The 19,362-nt window shown below is 37.8% G+C and overlaps 1 protein-coding gene across 4 annotated transcripts; it reads right to left on the reverse strand.

The window, feature by feature from the left end:
* Positions 1-290: 290 nt before the first annotated feature.
* Positions 291-18,831, reverse strand: LOC137179483 (up-regulator of cell proliferation-like). 4 transcript variants are annotated; one of them, XM_067584162.1, is made up of 19 exons: positions 18,707-18,831; positions 15,832-15,913; positions 14,308-14,426; positions 13,926-14,009; positions 13,011-13,100; positions 12,339-12,428; positions 11,741-11,830; positions 11,143-11,232; positions 10,545-10,634; positions 9,947-10,036; positions 8,219-8,287; positions 8,006-8,089; positions 7,451-7,540; positions 6,944-7,051; positions 6,383-6,680; positions 6,237-6,282; positions 4,534-4,803; positions 4,176-4,442; positions 291-2,760 (listed from the first exon to the last, which is right to left on the reverse strand). In XM_067584162.1, exons 3-19 carry the CDS (start codon positions 14,334-14,336, stop codon positions 293-295), a joined length of 4,353 nt encoding a protein of 1,450 aa, XP_067440263.1. In that variant the 5' UTR covers positions 14,337-14,426; positions 15,832-15,913; positions 18,707-18,831; the 3' UTR covers positions 291-292. The 4 variants fall into 4 exon arrangements, with proteins under 4 accessions (XP_067440263.1, XP_067440265.1, XP_067440266.1 ...); XM_067584164.1 differs by lacking the exon at positions 12,339-12,428; XM_067584165.1 differs by lacking the exon at positions 10,545-10,634.
* Between the last annotated feature and the right edge of the window lie 531 nt (positions 18,832-19,362).

Here is a 19,362-nt window from a genome sequence, read left to right on the forward strand (position 1 = left end):
TTAATGTTTTATTTGTACAGTGTTCAATGGGCCAGATGTTTAAAAAATTGCACTGTAAATAAAAGAAATGAAGTATAACAAAGTTTTTTACCGTCCAGTTCATTCATATGAAGTTGAAAAAACAGACACATTTCCCTTATTTCTATTTTCAAATGACCTGGATTTCATTTTACTGAATTATTTATTGATTTATATGAAACCAAAACTTACTTCTGTTATGAAATTATTCTGCTTCCCCCTTTCTGTGTTCACATCACTCTCCTGCCTTTTTCCTCAGATGAATCTACATTTCTCATAGAGCTTTCCAGAAGCTTTCTAACCTCCCGACAAAATCTGTCAGATCACCTCTTTCTTGACACTTTTTGAGGTCCCCTATCAGCTGTTTTTTGAAAGCATGCACAGTCTCACTGTAGTCAACACTGAAAGGAGCCATTGGCAGTATCCCATCCCAAAGGGGAGGAACATACCAGCTGCAAAAGTCTGGATTGAACTCCATCACATCTGAGATCTTCATGATGTTGGCCTTCATCAAATTAGTGTCCCTCCGGATCATTTCATTGAGCTGTTCCACTAACTCCTTATCTCTCTTCTTCCTCTCTGCAGGAGGCATGTCAGACATGTTAATATGCACAAAATGACACAGTGGCTTCTTGTCCACATCCTTCAGCCTTGTGAAAGCGTGCTGCACAATCTCCAAGACCTCTTTCTCTCTGGAGTTGTCCATGCAAACACTGACAATAGTGGCGTCACTAAGCGCCACAGCGAGGCTTGCCACTTCCCTGTCACGCTCATGGCTATGATCATCTTGAGCCATCTGATGTGGTTTCAGTCCCTCGGTGTCGATGATCAGGATGCAGTCACACCCCAGTTCCTTCCTGACGTCTTTACTGACATTGATCAGCTGGATGAAAGCTCCTCTGGTGCAACCTCTGCTAGTGGAAAACCTGACCCCAAACATGGTGTTGAGCAGAGTTGATTTTCCTGAGTTTTCAGCTCCGATGACTGTAATGACCTTGAGTTTACTGTTGGAATTCATAATGTAGTGAAGTTCAGTTAGGACCTCCTTGATCCACTTCATCGGGATGTTTGCTGCATCTCCATCAACAAGCTCCACAGGGAAACCATCCAGCAGCATCTGAGCACACAGTGCAGGTAGTTGATCCATGGTTTTTCTTTGACGACTGTATTCTGGCAGGTAACTGGCACATTCATATAGCTGCCCACACTCTCGGAAAAAGTGTTCCAGGTGTAAAGAACAAGCAGACATTTGCTTGTCGATCTCTGCAATTTGTTCTTTTTCTTGGGGAAATTTCTGGCATTGCTCTTTGTAACGCTCCCGCAGAGCTGACAGCTGGTGCCGGAACAGATTGTCCAAATCTATTTCAAGCCATTTGAGGAAATAGTAACGTTGCACTTCTGAGGTGACCACCCCGTGAAAGAAGTCTGACATTGCAGCTGTCATCTCAAATCTTTGTTGTTTCCTTCTAAGGTCTTTTTCTTTTGTTTTCAGTGATTTGCGGTAGTCCTCAATGTTCTGATTGCCAACTTTTCGCAGTCTCCACCACTCATTTTCCAGCCACGAAAGAGCTTTCCAGATGTGTCCCTGGCTAGGCAGTTGTTTGTCTTTGAATTTGGGGATGTTAGCGATATGCGTGGTGATTTTATTTGCATTCTTCCTGGCACTCTGACATTCATCAGTATCCTCATCAACCAGGATCCCACTGCAGTGAGCTCTGTCGGCCAGATTTGCCAGCTGCACTTTGTCTGGACATTTTTCTAGAATCTTAGAGATAGATTCCTGGATGGCTTTTATCAGCTCTGTGTCCGTCTTTTTCTTCTGACTCAGATTAGTTGTCTTTAAGCTTGGTTTCAAAGTCATTATTTTGAGTGTAAAGTTTTTCCCCTTTTTGCTGCTAATCAAAAAGACTTTTCCTTTCACATCTCTTCCTTCCAAACTGTTGAAGGAATCCGCTTCTGATTCATCACAGAAGATGTAAACAGCTGCAGATGTCTGACAGAGGAATGAGAACTGCTTGTCAAAAGCCCTGATGTCTCCCCTGAGGTTGGTGATGGCCACTGGCTCAGTGAATTTGTCTATGTTCCTGTTCCCGCATGGGAGATACCAGCTGATTTCAACCAGCCCGTCTGAAATTCTCCTGGGGACATCACCAAATGCCATGTGACGATGAAAAAATCTGTCATGTTGCTGCTGATTGTCGCTAAGCAGTCCATTCAGTATCTGAGACTTGGATGAGACCATCTTCCCCAGCCTGACAAATGACACCAAAGGAATATCAGAGAGCACAAGTCTTTCTTCACAACTCAACTTTCTGAATGCCTCTTTGGAGGGTCTGAAGGTTTGGACAATTTCACGCATAGCCCACAGCATCATTGTGATTTCTCCTGTTTCATTGTTGGGCAGCAAGAGCGGTACAGCAAACTGGCAGAGTGACATTTTCAGAACTATGTTCTGGTGCAGAAAGCTATCTGAACAGAGAAACAGTGCTGTTATCAGGTCCAATGGATTGATGGCATTGCTCTTATCTGAGTCCACATCATGGGACACACATTTGACACTTCTAGCATTTGCATTCAGCATCATAAGTTTTTTCAAAAAGGCCTCGGGAAGTGACTTTGCAGTTTCAAGATCGTTCTCTGATGTATCATTTTGATTCATCTCCAGGACCGTGCTTAGTGTGAGCTTGTTGTCATACTGATCTTCAAGTCCGATTTTTGAAAGCACCTCCATGAGACATGGATCTGTGAATCAACATGAAGAGACCACACAGTTTTAGACATGAAGATCAATTCATTCATCATACGGAGATTCTACTCAGCCTGCGATCACTAGCCTGTGATAACCCCTGATGATTAGGGGTTATATTTGCTTGAGCTTGGAGAAAAACTTTTAAAGGGAGAGTATTGTGCACATTTCAAGGTCTATATCTGTATTCTGGGGTGCTATTGGAATATCTTTGCATGATTTACAGTTTTAAAAAACTCCTTATTTTTCTTATACTGAACCTTTATACAGCTCTCAGTTCAGCCTCTGTCTGAAACAGGCTGTTTTAGATCCTGTGTCTTTAAGGACCCCCTCCCAATGAGCCCCCTCTGTTTTGATTGGACAGCTTCGGGAAGATGCCCCTCGGCAGACTTCCACCAGCTTCCACCAACAGACAGTAGCAGTAGGATTTCACTTCATTCTTTTCTCAAAATGGAAACTTCTCAGATATATCCATACATATCACTTCTTACATGAGTGAACAATCCATGGAACAACCTTAGCAACAAAGGCTACAGAACGGACAATCTGAAGTCTGATGACAATCTAATGTCATCACGAGGAGGAAGTAGAGGAGTGTAAATGGCCCACTCCAACTCGTTCTCATTCCCAGGTCGTCAAATAACACCACTATGTCACGCCCCTCAGTGTTTGATACTGACACACAAGGCATCCTTTAGCGTCAGTATGAGACGCACCAGGCTTTCAACTAAGTCCAATGTAAACCCATCTGTGTCATTATTAGACACATTTTTTAATGTTCAGTGTCACGGCAGTTCGTGAAATTTAAATTGAAAGTATCTTTTTTGCCTGCACCAAACATTATAAATCACTGTTAAAAAATAATTATGTTTAATGACGTGACAACGCTGTTTTTAAGGTCTGGTTAGGTTTAGGCACAAAAACCACTTGGTTAGGGTTAGAGAAAGATCATGGTTTGGGTTAAAATGATTACTTGAAACGTGGTTGGAGGCAGGAAGCAAACAGTGGTCTCCTGCAGCAAGGTCTAACTTTTTGCCATCTATTTATCTAACCATCCACCCAACCCACCACCTGCGTTTAACAGCAGACTTAATGGAAGTTCAACACTAAATCACTTGCTTACCCCTTTGTTTTATCTCTACTCAGTTCGTTTATCATACACTTATCATAGTTACTTGAATAAATCCCACCCTTACTTATCATAGAAAAGTTGCTTTTAATATAGCAAGTATTTTTTCATATAAAATATACAGTATTTGTATGTATATATATATATAGGGAAAGAGAGAGAGAGAGAGAAGGCTACCAGTTGTGTTTGTGCCAATATTTCCTTTTGGCTGTAACTACAGTAAATAGTATGGTTGATATGTTTGATTGATTTTTTTTTTAAGCAGGCAATGTAACTTCTCACCTGTTTGTATAGTTGTGGAGACTGGCTTACTGTACTGGTTGTTGAGCACTGTTGAGACAGAGATGGTATACTCTGTGTCTGGCTCTAAGTCAGAGAACATCTTGTAGCAGTCTACGGAGTGTATTCCCTGCGGCTCTTTCCCCGGACTTGTGACAGTTATAAGGAATCGATGTGGAATTTGCTCCATTTTGTCTCCCATGGTCCATTTCAAGGACACAGCCCTGGCCTCTGTATGCTCTTTTGTTAAGTGTCGAGGAGCTGGTACCGCTGCAAAAAAGCAGTTCTTTCAAATAAAAATGCTCTGTTCATTAAGTAAACTGTGAACACACTGCAGTGAGAGGAATATGAAATGTCTTACCTGTGAAAACAGATTCTTTGACCCATTCACTCAATTTGCCATCCTCGTCCTCTGTGGCCACTCTGAACAAATATTGTTGTCCTGGTTGAAGGTTGTTTATTTCAATTCTAAGAAAATCTTTGATGATTATATAATCTTCCTCCCTCTTAGAAGATCTCCACTCTACTCTGAAGCTCTTAGGTCCCTCTAGTCCTGCTGGGCATCCCCAGCTCAGCATCACAGAGTTTGGCTTTACTGACAGGAACTTGATCTTACCAGGAGGGGGCACCACTGGCAAACATAAGACATTACAAGAAATCATTTGGCCCACTTGTACAGTGATTTTAAATCCTACAACATGGCATGATCATATTGAAAAATGCTTTTTTTCATATCTGACTTTATTGCTTCTTAATCAATTCTCCATGGCAACAGTGCATGCTCTTCCTTTGTCGGGAATTTTAGAAACAATACTGTAAATCTTTTTCAATCAACCTGTTGAAAAAGGATTCAGTTCATTTCCTAGATTTAATCTTTTGTGCCCTTGTGTCTGTTTCGGTGTCATTAAAATTAAATCACTTTGAAAAAATTTATAAACCGCACAAATACAGCATCACACATTTCTTTACCAGATTTTAAATCAGGAGAGGGCTATTTAGTTGTGAGAGGTTGAGCACATGTAGACACTGTATGTCTTAGGTGCTAAATATTAAGTTCTGCACATAACATTAATTTCTGCTCATAGAATGGATGTGTGAGAGGCACATTGTGTCTTAAGGCTTCCTGTTAAGAAAGCCTGTTTTGCCTTCTTACAATACTTATTAAAAGAAATAATAAATATTAAAGAAATAAATTCTCTGAACACAAAACAAACAAATGAAAACCAATAATAGTAAATGGACAAGCACGGATTGAATTTGTGCTTTCAGGGATACAGTATGCATTGATCTGAATTCTTATCTCAAAATACAGATTCTGATCAACTCAGATCAACTCACTTATCTGCTAATACTGACAACTGATCCGATACCAGTGTTCTCTTTTTCCCAAATGTAACATTTGGATACCTGTTTGGGGAACTCATCGCATTCATTTCTGTGCTATGGTCAGGGATGATGTGGCACTAAAATCTGAGTCAGTGGCTTTCTGTGACTGAATGAATGTAAATGAATGTAACTGATAGTGGAGCCACTGAACTTTATAATTACACTGATAAGGACACTTAATTTAATTTGGATCAGTTATATCATAAAAATCCATTCAATATGATAAATCCATAATACACTTACACATCTACATTTTAGTTACTGGGCTTGACCAAGTCTACCATTTATCACTGTGTAATAGATGTATAAATCACACAGGTTTTCTGTTAGATAAACCTTCTTCCAACTCACTCACATTTGTAGAAATACATTTTCTGAACAAAATGATTTATTCTTTGTTTACAGAGAAGCAGCTTTCGGGGTTACAACTACCCAGCTGTATTTTAGTTACTGGGCTTGAACATGTGTCTTCTCTACTACAGCTGGTCATAAATGTGTCACACCAAAAACAGATTTGTTTCCTTATTGGTCTGCTTCACTATGGCACATTTATTTCAAAGATCCTTTAATAATGTCTGTTGTGCATCCTTTGTAACTTCAAATACATCAGTGTGCCTGTAATAATAATTATAATAATGATAAGGGACCACTTGTTGTGCCTCTGAAGTATTTACTCACCTGTATCAAGTAGTCCAGGGACCTGGTTTTCGTCAGCTCTAGACATCTGTAATAGAATTGTATGAAAAAAAATTCTGCACTTCACTACTACAAGATATTTTCCCAATATTTACAAATTTTCAGATTTCTTTGTGGGGGGTTCGCACCTGTCTTGCTGCATGTGGCATCTTCTGCAAGATGATGTCGTGTCCTCTGTGACTTCCCTGTGCACATGTGCTGCAGATCGGCATCAGATCAGTCCTGCAGAAGACATCTAGAGGCTCTTGGTAGTGCTGACATCGTTTACCCTCGACTTCAGCACTCACATCTCTGAGTGTGTGTCTCTGCAGAGCACTCACTGTGTAGTGCTGCCGGACATCATACTCGCAGTAGGAAATGTTACAGGTCAGACAGATCTTCATAGCTGGAGCTTGGCAGCAAATGTCACAAATCACCTCTTCTTCTCTGTTTTCGGTCAGAAAAGTAAAGTGCAGCAGTTGGCAAATGTGTTTGTCTTTAAATTTATTGTTTTCTATGTATTTTGGATAGTTGTGGAAAATCATATCTGAAAGATAATCATGGTCTTTACTTGAGGGTGCACAAAGAATAGTAACAAATGTTTAAGTAATTAGTAAGTCATTTCTATTTTTGTGCCATGTCATGGCAATCATGTTCTTCATCACCTTTCTTAGCTCAATAACAATGTAGCAATTAAAAAAGTGGCTCACATGTCATCAGGCAGAACCATCTCCTCATCATATTGGGAATCCCTTGATCCAGAGTAGTTGGATGTGTCAGACGAGATGTGGGATTCTGCTGTCCCTGGATAGTCCCGACTGAGAACGAAAAGGACTTGATATCATTTACTCCAGCCAAGGCTAACTGTATTAAGAAGCAACAACAGGCTACTGTAATGTCACCTTATGGTAACTACAAGGATTGTGTTGTGAAATTTTCAAATTCAACATGTTTGTGTCTTAAATCCTTCCACTCTTTAAACCACTGTGACTCCAGACTGGATATTGGACTGTATAGCAGTAAAAGTATAGCAGGAAAAAATACATGTTGAAGATCACAATAGCTGTTGCAACTGGGAGTTGAGGATTAATCATCTTTCAGATCACTGAAGAGAAATGATCTAAAACTTAAATTCTGAAGCACAGATTGAGATTTCTTACAGTGTAGAACAAACAATTGGCCTGTTTTTAAAAACGTAACTGAGTCTTGCTTCTTACTGTTTGCCTTTGAAATCATACGACTTATCCTGTGAAACGTCAGACATGTCTGACACATATCCAGAAGATGTATGAGGTTTATCCTTCATCCTGAAAAATTATACAAGTACAATGTACTGATTACAATTTACAAATATTTCATGCAACTAATGCAGCTTTGAATCCTTCCTTACTATAAGCCAAACAAATAAATAACTTGTGTCTCTTAATATTATCATTTAAGTCGCTTTTGCAGTCCCTGTGAGCTTTTCTGTATTACTCTACTTCAATGTCATAGTTTCTTTGAACTCTAGGAGGAGGACAGACAGCATGTGACAGATTTTGTCAAAGTGTGGCAACAAATTGTTTATATGAAAACACTACTGACAATGTCTGGTATCGCATTATCTCTCAGCACTTGGAAATGTCACCAAAGTTGCTTAAATGTATCAAAGAAAAAAAAAAATTATTTAATTAATTAATCTACTGTGCTTTCTGTTACAGCACACGAATTCAACAGTAATGTGATCATGTTATGACATAAGTAAGTGCAATATTTGAAGATGTGATTTTTACCTGCTATGGATAACGTCATCAGGGCCTCTATGATCAGTTCTTAGTACTGGATACACAGCAGATGGAGGACATTGAGCTTTAAACCTGAAAATCATTACAGACATAACACAGTACATACTGTATGTATCAGCTTTTTCAGATGCTCCAGTTAATTAGACAGACAGATGTATAGTGTGGTATCAGACATATTTATATGCTGGAAACATACACTACCTGGGTGGGTCAATAGGACAAATCACATGTCCACCCCAAGGTTGGGGCATCCCATATGGGCTGCCTTTTCTGAAAGGAAGTCAATTGAAAAAAAAAATGGAATCATCAGCTTCTATTCACTAAATCTCGATTCACTTTCCAAAAGTATTACAAGGTTTTCAGACCTTAGAGGCAAAAATGTAGCATATAATATTTTTCATACATATATCTGAATACAAACTAGAAGAGGCTACAAACAGGCTTCTAACAAACCTTACATGTGTTCACTGCCAAAATGTTGCCATTGAAGTATTTGAAACAAAGGAAACGGTGAAAAGAGCTCAAAGTGCAGCTGAAGTAAAAACAGGAATACAAATACTGAAATAAGTTCAAGTAGTTACTGTAAAATGGATGTGCTGAAAGCACTTTAAGTGTAAGCACTGAAAGCAGTTGGAGTATATTTTGTATGAACAGTGGAGGTTGCAGGAATTAGGGGAAGAAGCTTTGTTGTTGTTGTTCTTCAAACACAAAGACCTGAGACTTGAAAGAGTTTGAAGTGTCAGTCAAAGGTTTAAAAAAGGAGAAACATCATTTGAAGAATAAGAGATGAAAGCAGTTAAAATATCAGTTGAGGAGTAAAATATTAATGCAATTGAAAGTCAGTGGGTCAAATTAAAACTGTAGGGATAAAAATGAAGCTACTACTAAACATACTGTATTAAAGTCCAATATTTTTCTTGCATTTTGTTTCTAGAATCAGGGTTTATATCGTTTGCAGAGTCTGTCTCATAATCAAAATATATCTGATCAATATATCTGATGTCTTCGATCTGAAAGAAATGAAAAGAATCAGTGAATTGTTTAAAAAGCGTTACTGCAAATAATTTCACTGCATATATATATATAAATAAAAACAAAAGACATCCACATCTATGCTCTGGCAAAATGCTTCTACACTAGAGTTGTGTTAATATTCAGATTTGATAGATAGATTGATAGATCTTGATCCTGAAAATTATACAAGAACAATGTATTTTATTGCAAATCAGATATCAAATTAATATACACACACACACACACACATATATATATATATATATATATGTGTGTGTGTGTGTGTGTGTGTGTGTGTGTATCCTGTGTGTTTGAGTATTTTAATATCAGAATCCCTCTCTTTCCTTTTCCTCTAAAGTTTTGAGCAATCTAATAAAATCTGAAGGATCTGATATTCTACATTCATTTGCACTCGGAAATCCATCACATTACAGAAGCCAAACAGCAAGAAACAGCTAGCCTGTCTATTTAACAAAATTAAAGTTTTACAGGGATTTAAGTGTCACATTATTTCTTGGTTGGGTGCAGTCAGAGACATCACTGTGCCCGAGCTTCAGAAAATGCTGGTAGGTGGATTTTGTACAAAGCCAGTCAAGCTGTGTCTAACCGGTTTCCAGTCTTTGTGCTAAGCAAAGCTAATCACCTGCTAGCTCCAGCTACATGTGTATCATACAAATGACAGTGGTATTGATCTTCTCATCTAACTCTCAGCAAGAAAGCAAGTAAGCCTACTTCCCATTGAACTCTTGGTTAGTAAAACTATTGCATCACAACTTACATGTGAGCAAAAGTACATATGTTTAGGCTCAATTAACTTTGAAAGATAGTTTACAGATCACAAAGTCAACCTCAATATTAAAAACCTCATTATTGATTGGAAGTAAGGTAATAGTAGATACATTAATGTCATCTTACTGTTTATCTTTGAAATTAAGAGGGGCTCCATAGGACCGCTCAGACCTCAAGCTCTCAAATCCACTGGTGGTTGACTCTGGTGGCTTCAATCTGGAAGGCAATTTATAATTTCAGGGGAAGTTTTCATAATAACATCTTATTTGACTTGAACATTTTCTTTCTTTCTGACATGAACATGTAGTCAGTCATTTCAACAGTTAAACCCTCCTTCACTTAAATATGACCCCAATCCATTAAGAGATTATTACAGGTAGAAACCAGTCTCCCTAATCCAAAGACATAATGCCCATTTCACTGGGACTTTAAAGGTACCCTGTGGACTCTTCCTATTTGTACTGTAGCTAATAATAGAGTTGAATGAGGAGATCTATACCAGTGGTATCGATCTTCTCATCTAGCTCTCAAGCCCTCAAGAAAGCAAATAAGTGTATTTCTCAAAATACTGAAATCTCGCTTTAAACCAGTGGTAAATATTGCATCAAACCTTTTACTTTAACAAAAGTACATAACTTAAATAACTTGGAAAGATAGTTTACAGAGTGTTTAGACAGTTCATTTTGTAAGTAAGGTTACAGTATATAGATTAATGTCATCTTACTGTTTATCTTTGAAATTAAGAGGGGCTCCATAGGACCGCTCAGACCTCAAGCTCTCAAATCCACTGGTGGTTGACTCTGGTGGCTTCAATCTGGAAGGCAATTTATAATTTCAGGGGAAGTTTTCATAATAACATCTTATTTGACTTGAACATTTTCTTTCTTTCTGACATGAACATGTAGTCAGTCATTTCAACAGTTAAACCCTCCTTCACTTAAATATGACCCCAATCCATTAAGAGATTATTACAGGTAGAAACCAGTCTCCCTAATCCAAAGACATAATGCCCATTTCACTGGGACTTTAAAGGTACCCTGTGGACTCTTCCTATTTGTACTGTAGCTAATAATAGAGTTGAATGAGGAGATCTATACCAGTGGTATCGATCTTCTCATCTAGCTCTCAAGCCCTCAAGAAAGCAAATAAGTGTATTTCTCAAAATACTGAAATCTCGCTTTAAACCAGTGGTAAATATTGCATCAAACCTTTTACTTTAACAAAAGTACATAACTTAAATAACTTGGAAAGATAGTTTACAGAGTGTTTAGACAGCTCATTTTGTAAGTAAGGTTACAGTATATAGATTAATGTCATCTTACTGTTTGCCTTTGAAAACAAGAGGGACTTCAATGGACTGCTCAGACCTCAAGCTCTCAAATCCACTGGTGGTTGACTCTGGTGGCTTCAATCTGGAAGGCAATTTATAATTTCAGGGGAAGTTTTCATAATAACACCTTATTTGACTTGAACATTTTCTTTCTTTCTGAAATGAACATGTAGTCAGTCATTTCAACAGTTAAACCCTCCTTCACTTAAATATGACCCCAATCCATTAAGAGATTATTACAGGTAGAAACCAGTCTCCCTAATCCAAAGACATAATGCCCATTTCACTGGGACTTTAAAGGTACCCTGTGGACTCTTCCTATTTGTACTGTAGCTAATAATAGAGTTGAATGAGGAGATCTATACCAGTGGTATCGATCTTCTCATCTAGCTCTCAAGCCCTCAAGAAAGCAAATAAGTGTATTTCTCAAAATACTGAAATCTCGCTTTAAACCAGTGGTAAATATTGCATCAAACCTTTTACTTTAACAAAAGTACATAACTTAAATAACTTGGAAAGATAGTTTACAGAGTGTTTAGACAGTTCATTTTGTAAGTAAGGTTACAGTATATAGATTAATGTCATCTTACTGTTTATCTTTGAAATTAAGAGGGGCTCCATAGGACCGCTCAGACCTCAAGCTCTCAAATCCACTGGTGGTTGACTCTGGTGGCTTCAATCTGGAAGGCAATTTATAATTTCAGGGGAAGTTTTCATAATAACATCTTATTTGACTTGAACATTTTCTTTCTTTCTGACATGAACATGTAGTCAGTCATTTCAACAGTTAAACCCTCCTTCACTTAAATATGACCCCAATCCATTAAGAGATTATTACAGGTAGAAACCAGTCTCCCTAATCCAAAGACATAATGCCCATTTCACTGGGACTTTAAAGGTACCCTGTGGACTCTTCCTATTTGTACTGTAGCTAATAATAGAGTTGAATGAGGAGATCTATACCAGTGGTATCGATCTTCTCATCTAGCTCTCAAGCCCTCAAGAAAGCAAATAAGTGTATTTCTCAAAATACTGAAATCTCGCTTTAAACCAGTGGTAAATATTGCATCAAACCTTTTACTTTAACAAAAGTACATAACTTAAATAACTTGGAAAGATAGTTTACAGAGTGTTTAGACAGCTCATTTTGTAAGTAAGGTTACAGTATATAGATTAATGTCATCTTACTGTTTGCCTTTGAAAACAAGAGGGACTTCAATGGACTGCTCAGACCTCAAGCTCTCAAATCCACTGGTGGTTGACTCTGGTGGCTTCAATCTGGAAGGCAACTTGCAATTTCAGGAAATGTTTTCATAATAACACTTTCTATTTGACATGAACATTTACTTACATAATTTAAACATTTAAACCTTCCTTTTGGCACTTACATACAATTTGGCCCCTATCCACTAGCAGATTAAAGGTAGAAATCCGCCTTTTTAATCCAAAGCTACCCTTACGTCCATTTCACTGGGACTTTAAAGGTGCCCTGTGGAGTTTTTCCACTTGTATGGTAGCTAATAATAGAGTTAAATAAGAAGATTGATATCATTCTCATGTCTGCACAGTATATGGAGCCACAGCCAGGAGACATTGGTATCAATCTTCTCATCTAGCTCTTGCCAAGAAAGCAAATAACCATATTTCCCCAAATACTGAACTATTGCTTTAAACCAGTGGTTAGTAAAAGTATTGCATCAAAATTTATCCTTGAGCAAAAGTACATAAGTTTAGGCTTAAGTAACTTTGAAAGACAGTTTACAGATCACAGTGTGCTTAGAGAGCTAATCTCCATATTCAATATCTTATTATGAATTTGTGAGCGGTAAGGTCATAGTATGTAGATTAAGATCATCTTACTGTTTGCCTTTGAAAACAAGAGGGACTTCAATGGACTGCTCAGACCTCACACTCACAGGTCCACTGGTCGTTGACTGCGGTGGCTTCGGTCTGTAAGGCAACTCGTAATTTCAAGGAATGTTTTCATAATAACACTTTCTATTTGACATGAACATTTATTTACATAATTTGAACATTTGAACCCTCCTTTTGGCACATAAATACAACTTGATCCCTGTCCACTAGCAAATTTATTGCAGGTAGAAATCATATATCTGGAGCCACACCAATATATACCTCAATATCTCCTTTTGGTTAATAGTGATGCTCAGCAAAAAAAACATTTAATTGTAACTAATACATTTTAAAATACACTTCTCCAATTGATTTCTTTGTGTTATGGGAATTTTTACTCTTTTTTTATTGTTTTAAGATTATATGTACTGTCTTATATTAGGCCTATGCTGTCTTATGGCAGAGTGCAGAGAGTGAGACGTTGTTCCTCTTGTGTGAGCATGATGAACTGCCAGTTCTCAGTGATCTTAACAAAGGCAAAGTTGTGATTCAGCCTTCAGCTTTAAAACTCAGCAGATGCAGGTGCAGATAGAGTTATGAATAGACAAAGGGCGTCTGTGTATTAATTCACAAAACAACTGATAAGGGTGACCGATGCGGGATGTGAGATGTGTTATGATGCATGTAACTTCATGTACAAATAATCATTGTACTCATGATACTCATTCAGGCATCTCTCTCAGCCTGACAAACTGAAAGATTTGCATTTGCAAATGTGAACTCCGTTTATTGCAATAAAACTCTGAAAAAACAGATGCTCTCTGTGAATTTATCTATTGTTAAAAGCAATAATTCCCACAACACAACGCAAGTGTTGTTTGATTGTTTTATTAGATATCATTTGAAATTCCCCGATCTTACCTTTTGCCCTTGTCCTTTGAGCCAGCAGACATTCCAGACAATTCTTTTTCATGAAATGCGCACACAAGATTTTTCACATTCACCCTGAAAAGTATTAAAACAGTCAAATTCTTCTGCTGATCTGAAAATGGATCTATTGTGTGATAAAACCATATTCATCAGAGCTGCCATTGAATATATCTTATAAATACACTTCAGTCAGAGTGAATGCATGATTGTCTGTACAGAGTAGAGTTGAAGTGTAAATCTCAGTTGACTTTAAGGTGATCTAAATAATATCTGCACAACCAGTTGAAAAAATAAATGAAAGTATATGAATTAACAATAGTATTGATATGAATTGAGATGCTTAAAGCTCAAAAGTGACATTATGGATTCTTACCTTGCATTGTCTTCCTCCATAGAATCCATCACCCTTTTGATTAAGGAATCAGTCACATGTTACATCTTTATCCACCTTTGCACCATACAGCCAATGAACCATTAGAGATAAGTATCAACCTGCAGATGTGTTCACAAGCCAGTTATCAAGTATGGAAACCTAAAATTGGCTTCAGTATGGTGAAATGTCAGCACTCGAAATTGAAGATTGGTCAATTATTGCCAGACATCAGTGCAATTTAAGTATGAAAATTGGGTCAGTAATTAATTATTAAATAATGTTATTGAATCACGACTTTGCTGGGAAATGAGCCACCACCTCAAGATTCATAACAATGAACAATGACTGACTGAAAATGACTGAATATTTTTCCCAGGTTAACACAGTGTAGCGGTAGGCTTTGTATGGCAGCTCCACACTGTGAAGGCTGAGATGAACACAGAATGAAACACATGTACAACAGCAGACTGAACATTCCTGTTGTAAACTGGCCTGTGCCACTATACCGGTATAAAAGTACAGAATGTGCTAGGCTTGAAGGGTGTATGATTCATTTTAAGCCTGGCTAGTTTATGGCATGGGGACTGGTTCAAAGCTACTGTATTTGAACAGATAGCTGGGAGACACAGAGGTGGAAGAAGTATTAAATTGTTTTTACTTAAGTAAAGTAGCACACTGTAAAAATACTCAACTAAAAGACAAAGTCTTGCATTCAGAATTTTACTGAAGTAAAAGTACATAGGTATAATCAGCAGAATATCAACGTTATATGAAAATGTTTTATGAAAATATCTGCAAATAAAAAGACAGCATATTTCATCTGCTCATGGCAACTTAAACATGATTGAAAATTTACAGTTTTGTTTAGGCAACTCAAAGTACTCAGTGAAGGTCAGGGAAAGATTGTTGTCTTGGTTAAATATGGAAAAAGTCAACAGTGACAATTAAACCACAATCTTTCCCTAACTGTGACCAAAGTGTTTCTGTAGCCTAAACCTATCCACAGAGATTCAGGACAAGAAACCTGGTCTCTGGTGTCAATGTCCTGCACATTGTACAACCACCATCCACACTAACCACCTCCTGACTCCTAGGGAAGAACAAAGGACTGTTCGGACAGGAAAAAAGTTGTCAGTGATTTTAATCTATGCAACAATAATGCTCCTTCCAACATAATTCTTTGGCAGTATTTAACAGTATAAACATAATTTTTAGGAGACATGGGTGGGCAGATTCAATAAAGCATGGTTACAAACTTAAAAAATAAACCCACTCACTGTTTTAACCACACCCTCAACCTCAGTCTGACATATGGCATCGAAATTGAACATTTAATAGTTTCTCCAAGAATCCTATTTTATCACACCATTACTTAATAACTTTTGAATTCCTATTACTGGATTACACACCATTAGACAAAAATGTCTTCACTAATGTCTATCCTGATTCAATCTGAAATTTAAGGAGGCGATTCCATCAGCATTGAATTCAATGCCATGTCTCAATACAACAGAGGACTCTTACGTTAACTTTAGTCCCTTCTGCATTGATCATCTTGTTGATAATGCCGCAAGCTCACTGCAAATGACACTCGACTCCATCACCCCTTTAAAAAAGAAGACATTAAAACATAAGAGGTTACCTCCATGGTATAACTCCCAAACCCACAAATTAAAACAAACATTGTGAAAATTTGAAAGCAAATGACATTCCTCCAAACTGGAATAATCTCGCTTAGTGTGGCAAGATAGTCTTAAAATATATAGGAAGGCCCTCTGTAATGCCAGAGCCGCCCATTACTCATTATTAATAGAGGAGAATAAAAACAGCCCTAGGTTCCTTTTCAGTACTTTGGCCAGGCTGACAAAGAGTCATAAATCTACTGATCCATGTATTCCTATAGCTCTCAGTATTAACAACTTCATGAGCTTCTTTAATGATAAAATTCTAACTATGAGAGACAAAATTCATCACCTCCTGCCCTCAACAGGCACCGATTTATCCCCAAAAACAGGATCCTTAGAAGCAGCTGTAAAACCTGACATATATTTAGACAGTTTCTCTCCAAAATTGACCTTCCCTAACTAACTTCAATGATTTCTTCATCTAAACCATCAACCTGTCTCTTAGCCCCATCCCAACTAGGCTGCTTAAGGAAGTTTTACCCTTATTTAGCACTTCTTTACTAGATATGATCAACCTGTCTTTATTAACAAGCTATGTACCACAGTCCTTTAAAGTGGCTGTAATTAAACCTCTTCTTTAAAAGCCTATTCTTGATCTTGGCATTTTATTGTTTAACTGTTTCATTTTTAACTGGATGATGCTTGAGAAAGCAGTTGCCAATCAGTTGTGTCACTTTCTACATAACAATAGTTTATTTGAGGATTTTCAGTCAGGATTTAGAGCACATCATAGCACAGAGACGGCACTGATGAAAGTTACAAATTACTTCCTAACTGCATCGGACAAATTACTTCTCTCTGTACTTGTCTTGTTAGATCTTAGTGCTTCATTTGACACCACTGACCATCATATCCTATTTACAGAAACTGGAACATTTAATTGGCATTAAAGGAACTTCATTAAGCTGGTTTGAGTCCCATTTATCAGATCAATTTCAGTTTGTACATGTTAACGATGAATCCTCCATACAAAAAAGTTAGACATGGAGTTCCACAAGGTTCTGTGCTTGGACCAATACTATTCACCTTATATAAGCTTCCTTTAGGTAATATTATTAGGAAACACTCAATAAATGTTCATTGTTATGCAGACGATACTCAATTACATTTATTAAGGAAGCCAGATGAAACCAATCAGTTACTACTAAACTCAGACAAAACTGAAGTTATCGTGCTTGGCCCTAAACACCTTAGAAACACATTATCTAATGATATAGCTAATCTAGATGGCATTACCCTGGCCTCAAGCACCACCGTAAGGCACCTGGGAGTTATCTTTGATTAGAATATGTCCTTTAAGTCCCACATAAAACAAATTTCAAGGACTGCCTTTTTTCACCTATATAACATTGCAAAAATTAGGCACACCCTGTCTCAAAGAGATGCAGAAAAACTAGTCCATGCATTTGTTACTTCTAAGCTGGATTATTTCAGTTCCTTATAATCAGGCTCCCCTAACGAGTTTCCAGAGACTCTCCAGCTGGTCCACAACGCAGCTGCATGTGCACTGACAAAAACTAGAAAAAGAGATCATATTTCTCTCATTTCAGCTCCTCTGCACTGGCTCCCTGTGAAATCTAGAATAGAATTTAAAATCCTTCTCCTCACCTACAAAGTCCTTAATGGTCAGGCACCATCAAAGAGCTCATAATAACCTATTACCCCACTAGAACTCTGTGCTCCCAGAATGCAGGCTTAACGGGGAGCTTTTCCTTGCCGCTGTCGCCAAGTGCTTGCTCATGGGGGAATGTTGGGTCTCTGTAAATTAAAGAATACAATCTAGATCTGCTCTATGTGAAAAGAACCCTGAGATAACTGGCTTTGTGCAGTATAAATAAAACTGAATTAAAAAATTGAATTGAATTACTAGTGGTTCCTACAGTCTCTTAAAGTAGAATGGGAGGGCAGAGCCTTCAACTATCAGGCTCCTCTCCTGTGGAACCATCCTCCAGTTTGGGTCCAAGAGGCAAACACCCTCTCTACATTTAAGAGTAGGCTCAAAATTTTTCCTTTTTGATAAAGCTTATGGTTAGGGCCTGCCAGGCTCGCCTTGGACCAGCCCCTAGTTATGCTGCTATAGGCCTAGACTGCCACAGGACTTTCTATAATGCACTGAGCTCGTCTCTCCTCCTCCCCCTCTCCATCTGTATGGATTCATGTACCATTAATGCATGTTACTAACTTGGCATCTTCCCCTTGTCTTGCAGGTGACCTTTGGTTGTGGGCCGCCTTCTGCCCCCTTGTTCCAGCTTGACACCCACTATTATTATTAAATATATTTCAATTATTATTATTGTTGTTATTGTTATTATTGTTGTTGCTTTGCTCCTCTGTATGTCTCTCTCCCCTATCTCTTTCTCTCTAAACCCCACCAGTTAAGACAGATGGCCTAGAGCCCGCTGTTTGAGGTTTCTTGCCCTTTAAAGGGGAGTTTTTCCTTGCTGCTGTTGCCAATTTCTTTCTCATGGTGTAATGCCTAGTACGGTCTAGACTTGCTCTATCTGAAAGGTCCCCTGAGATAACTTGTGATTTGGCGCTATATAAATAAAATTGACTTGACACTTTGTGTCCAAACTTTTGACTGGTACTGTATATGAAGACAGAAAGACAATATCATCTGTATTGTAAATGTTTACAGTAATGGCTTATAGAGAATTGGATATTTCAGAAAATCTAATATCTACAGTGAAATAGAAATTGTTTAAATATCATACCTGAGAGAGTGTCTCCTGGAACTCATGTAGTTGAACATGTTGGTGGCGGGAGATCGGAGAAAGCAAAGGAAGGGTTTCGGCTGCATAATATCATTTATAATCTTAACTGCAAAGTTACTGACCTCTCCCTCATATGTATAATATGTAACTAGTGTGTGTGTGTGTGTGTGTGTGTGTGTGTGTGTGTGTTCAAGTTCAGGTTCAGGTTAAAGTTCAAGTTCCATAAATGATAGTATGTCACACAGATATGGGAACTGTAAAAAGTCTCTTTATGATGTGTTATAAAACCTTCTTGTGGCATAACTTGTGGCTAACTGAATAATATCACATGAACATCTGCTGTAGAACAAAAATACATGAATTTTGATTCTATCTCAAAATCATTACATTCATAAACCATCCACACATATTTCATTTGTAGGTTTGTCCACTCACAAATGGTGTTTTTCTTAGACTGACTACAAAGACAGTTTTTCTGTGTTTGCTTATAGTACTTTAAGGACTAAAGGACTAAAGGGGACATATTATGCACATTTGCTTAGTTTTTTTTTCAATTAATTTCAATTTATTTATATAGCACCAAATCACAAGAGAAGTTATCTCAGGGTACCTTTCACATAGAGCAAGTCTAGACCGTACTCTTTAATTTACAGAGA

Source organism: Thunnus thynnus, chromosome 3 (assembly GCF_963924715.1).
Source record: "Thunnus thynnus chromosome 3, fThuThy2.1, whole genome shotgun sequence".
Lineage (NCBI taxonomy): Eukaryota > Metazoa > Chordata > Actinopteri > Scombriformes > Scombridae > Thunnus > Thunnus thynnus.

Coding starts and splice junctions, on each gene's coding strand:
- LOC137179483 (XM_067584162.1), bottom strand. CDS start 14,336: ATGGATTCTATGGAGGAAGACAATGCAAG. Junction 8,288..9,946: donor CTTAATTTCAAAGATAAACA/GTAAGATGACAT, acceptor ACTTCCTTTCAG/AAAAGGCAGCCCATATGGGA. Junction 8,090..8,218: donor TGTCCTATTGACCCACCCAG/GTAGTGTATGTT, acceptor AATGATTTTCAG/GTTTAAAGCTCAATGTCCTC.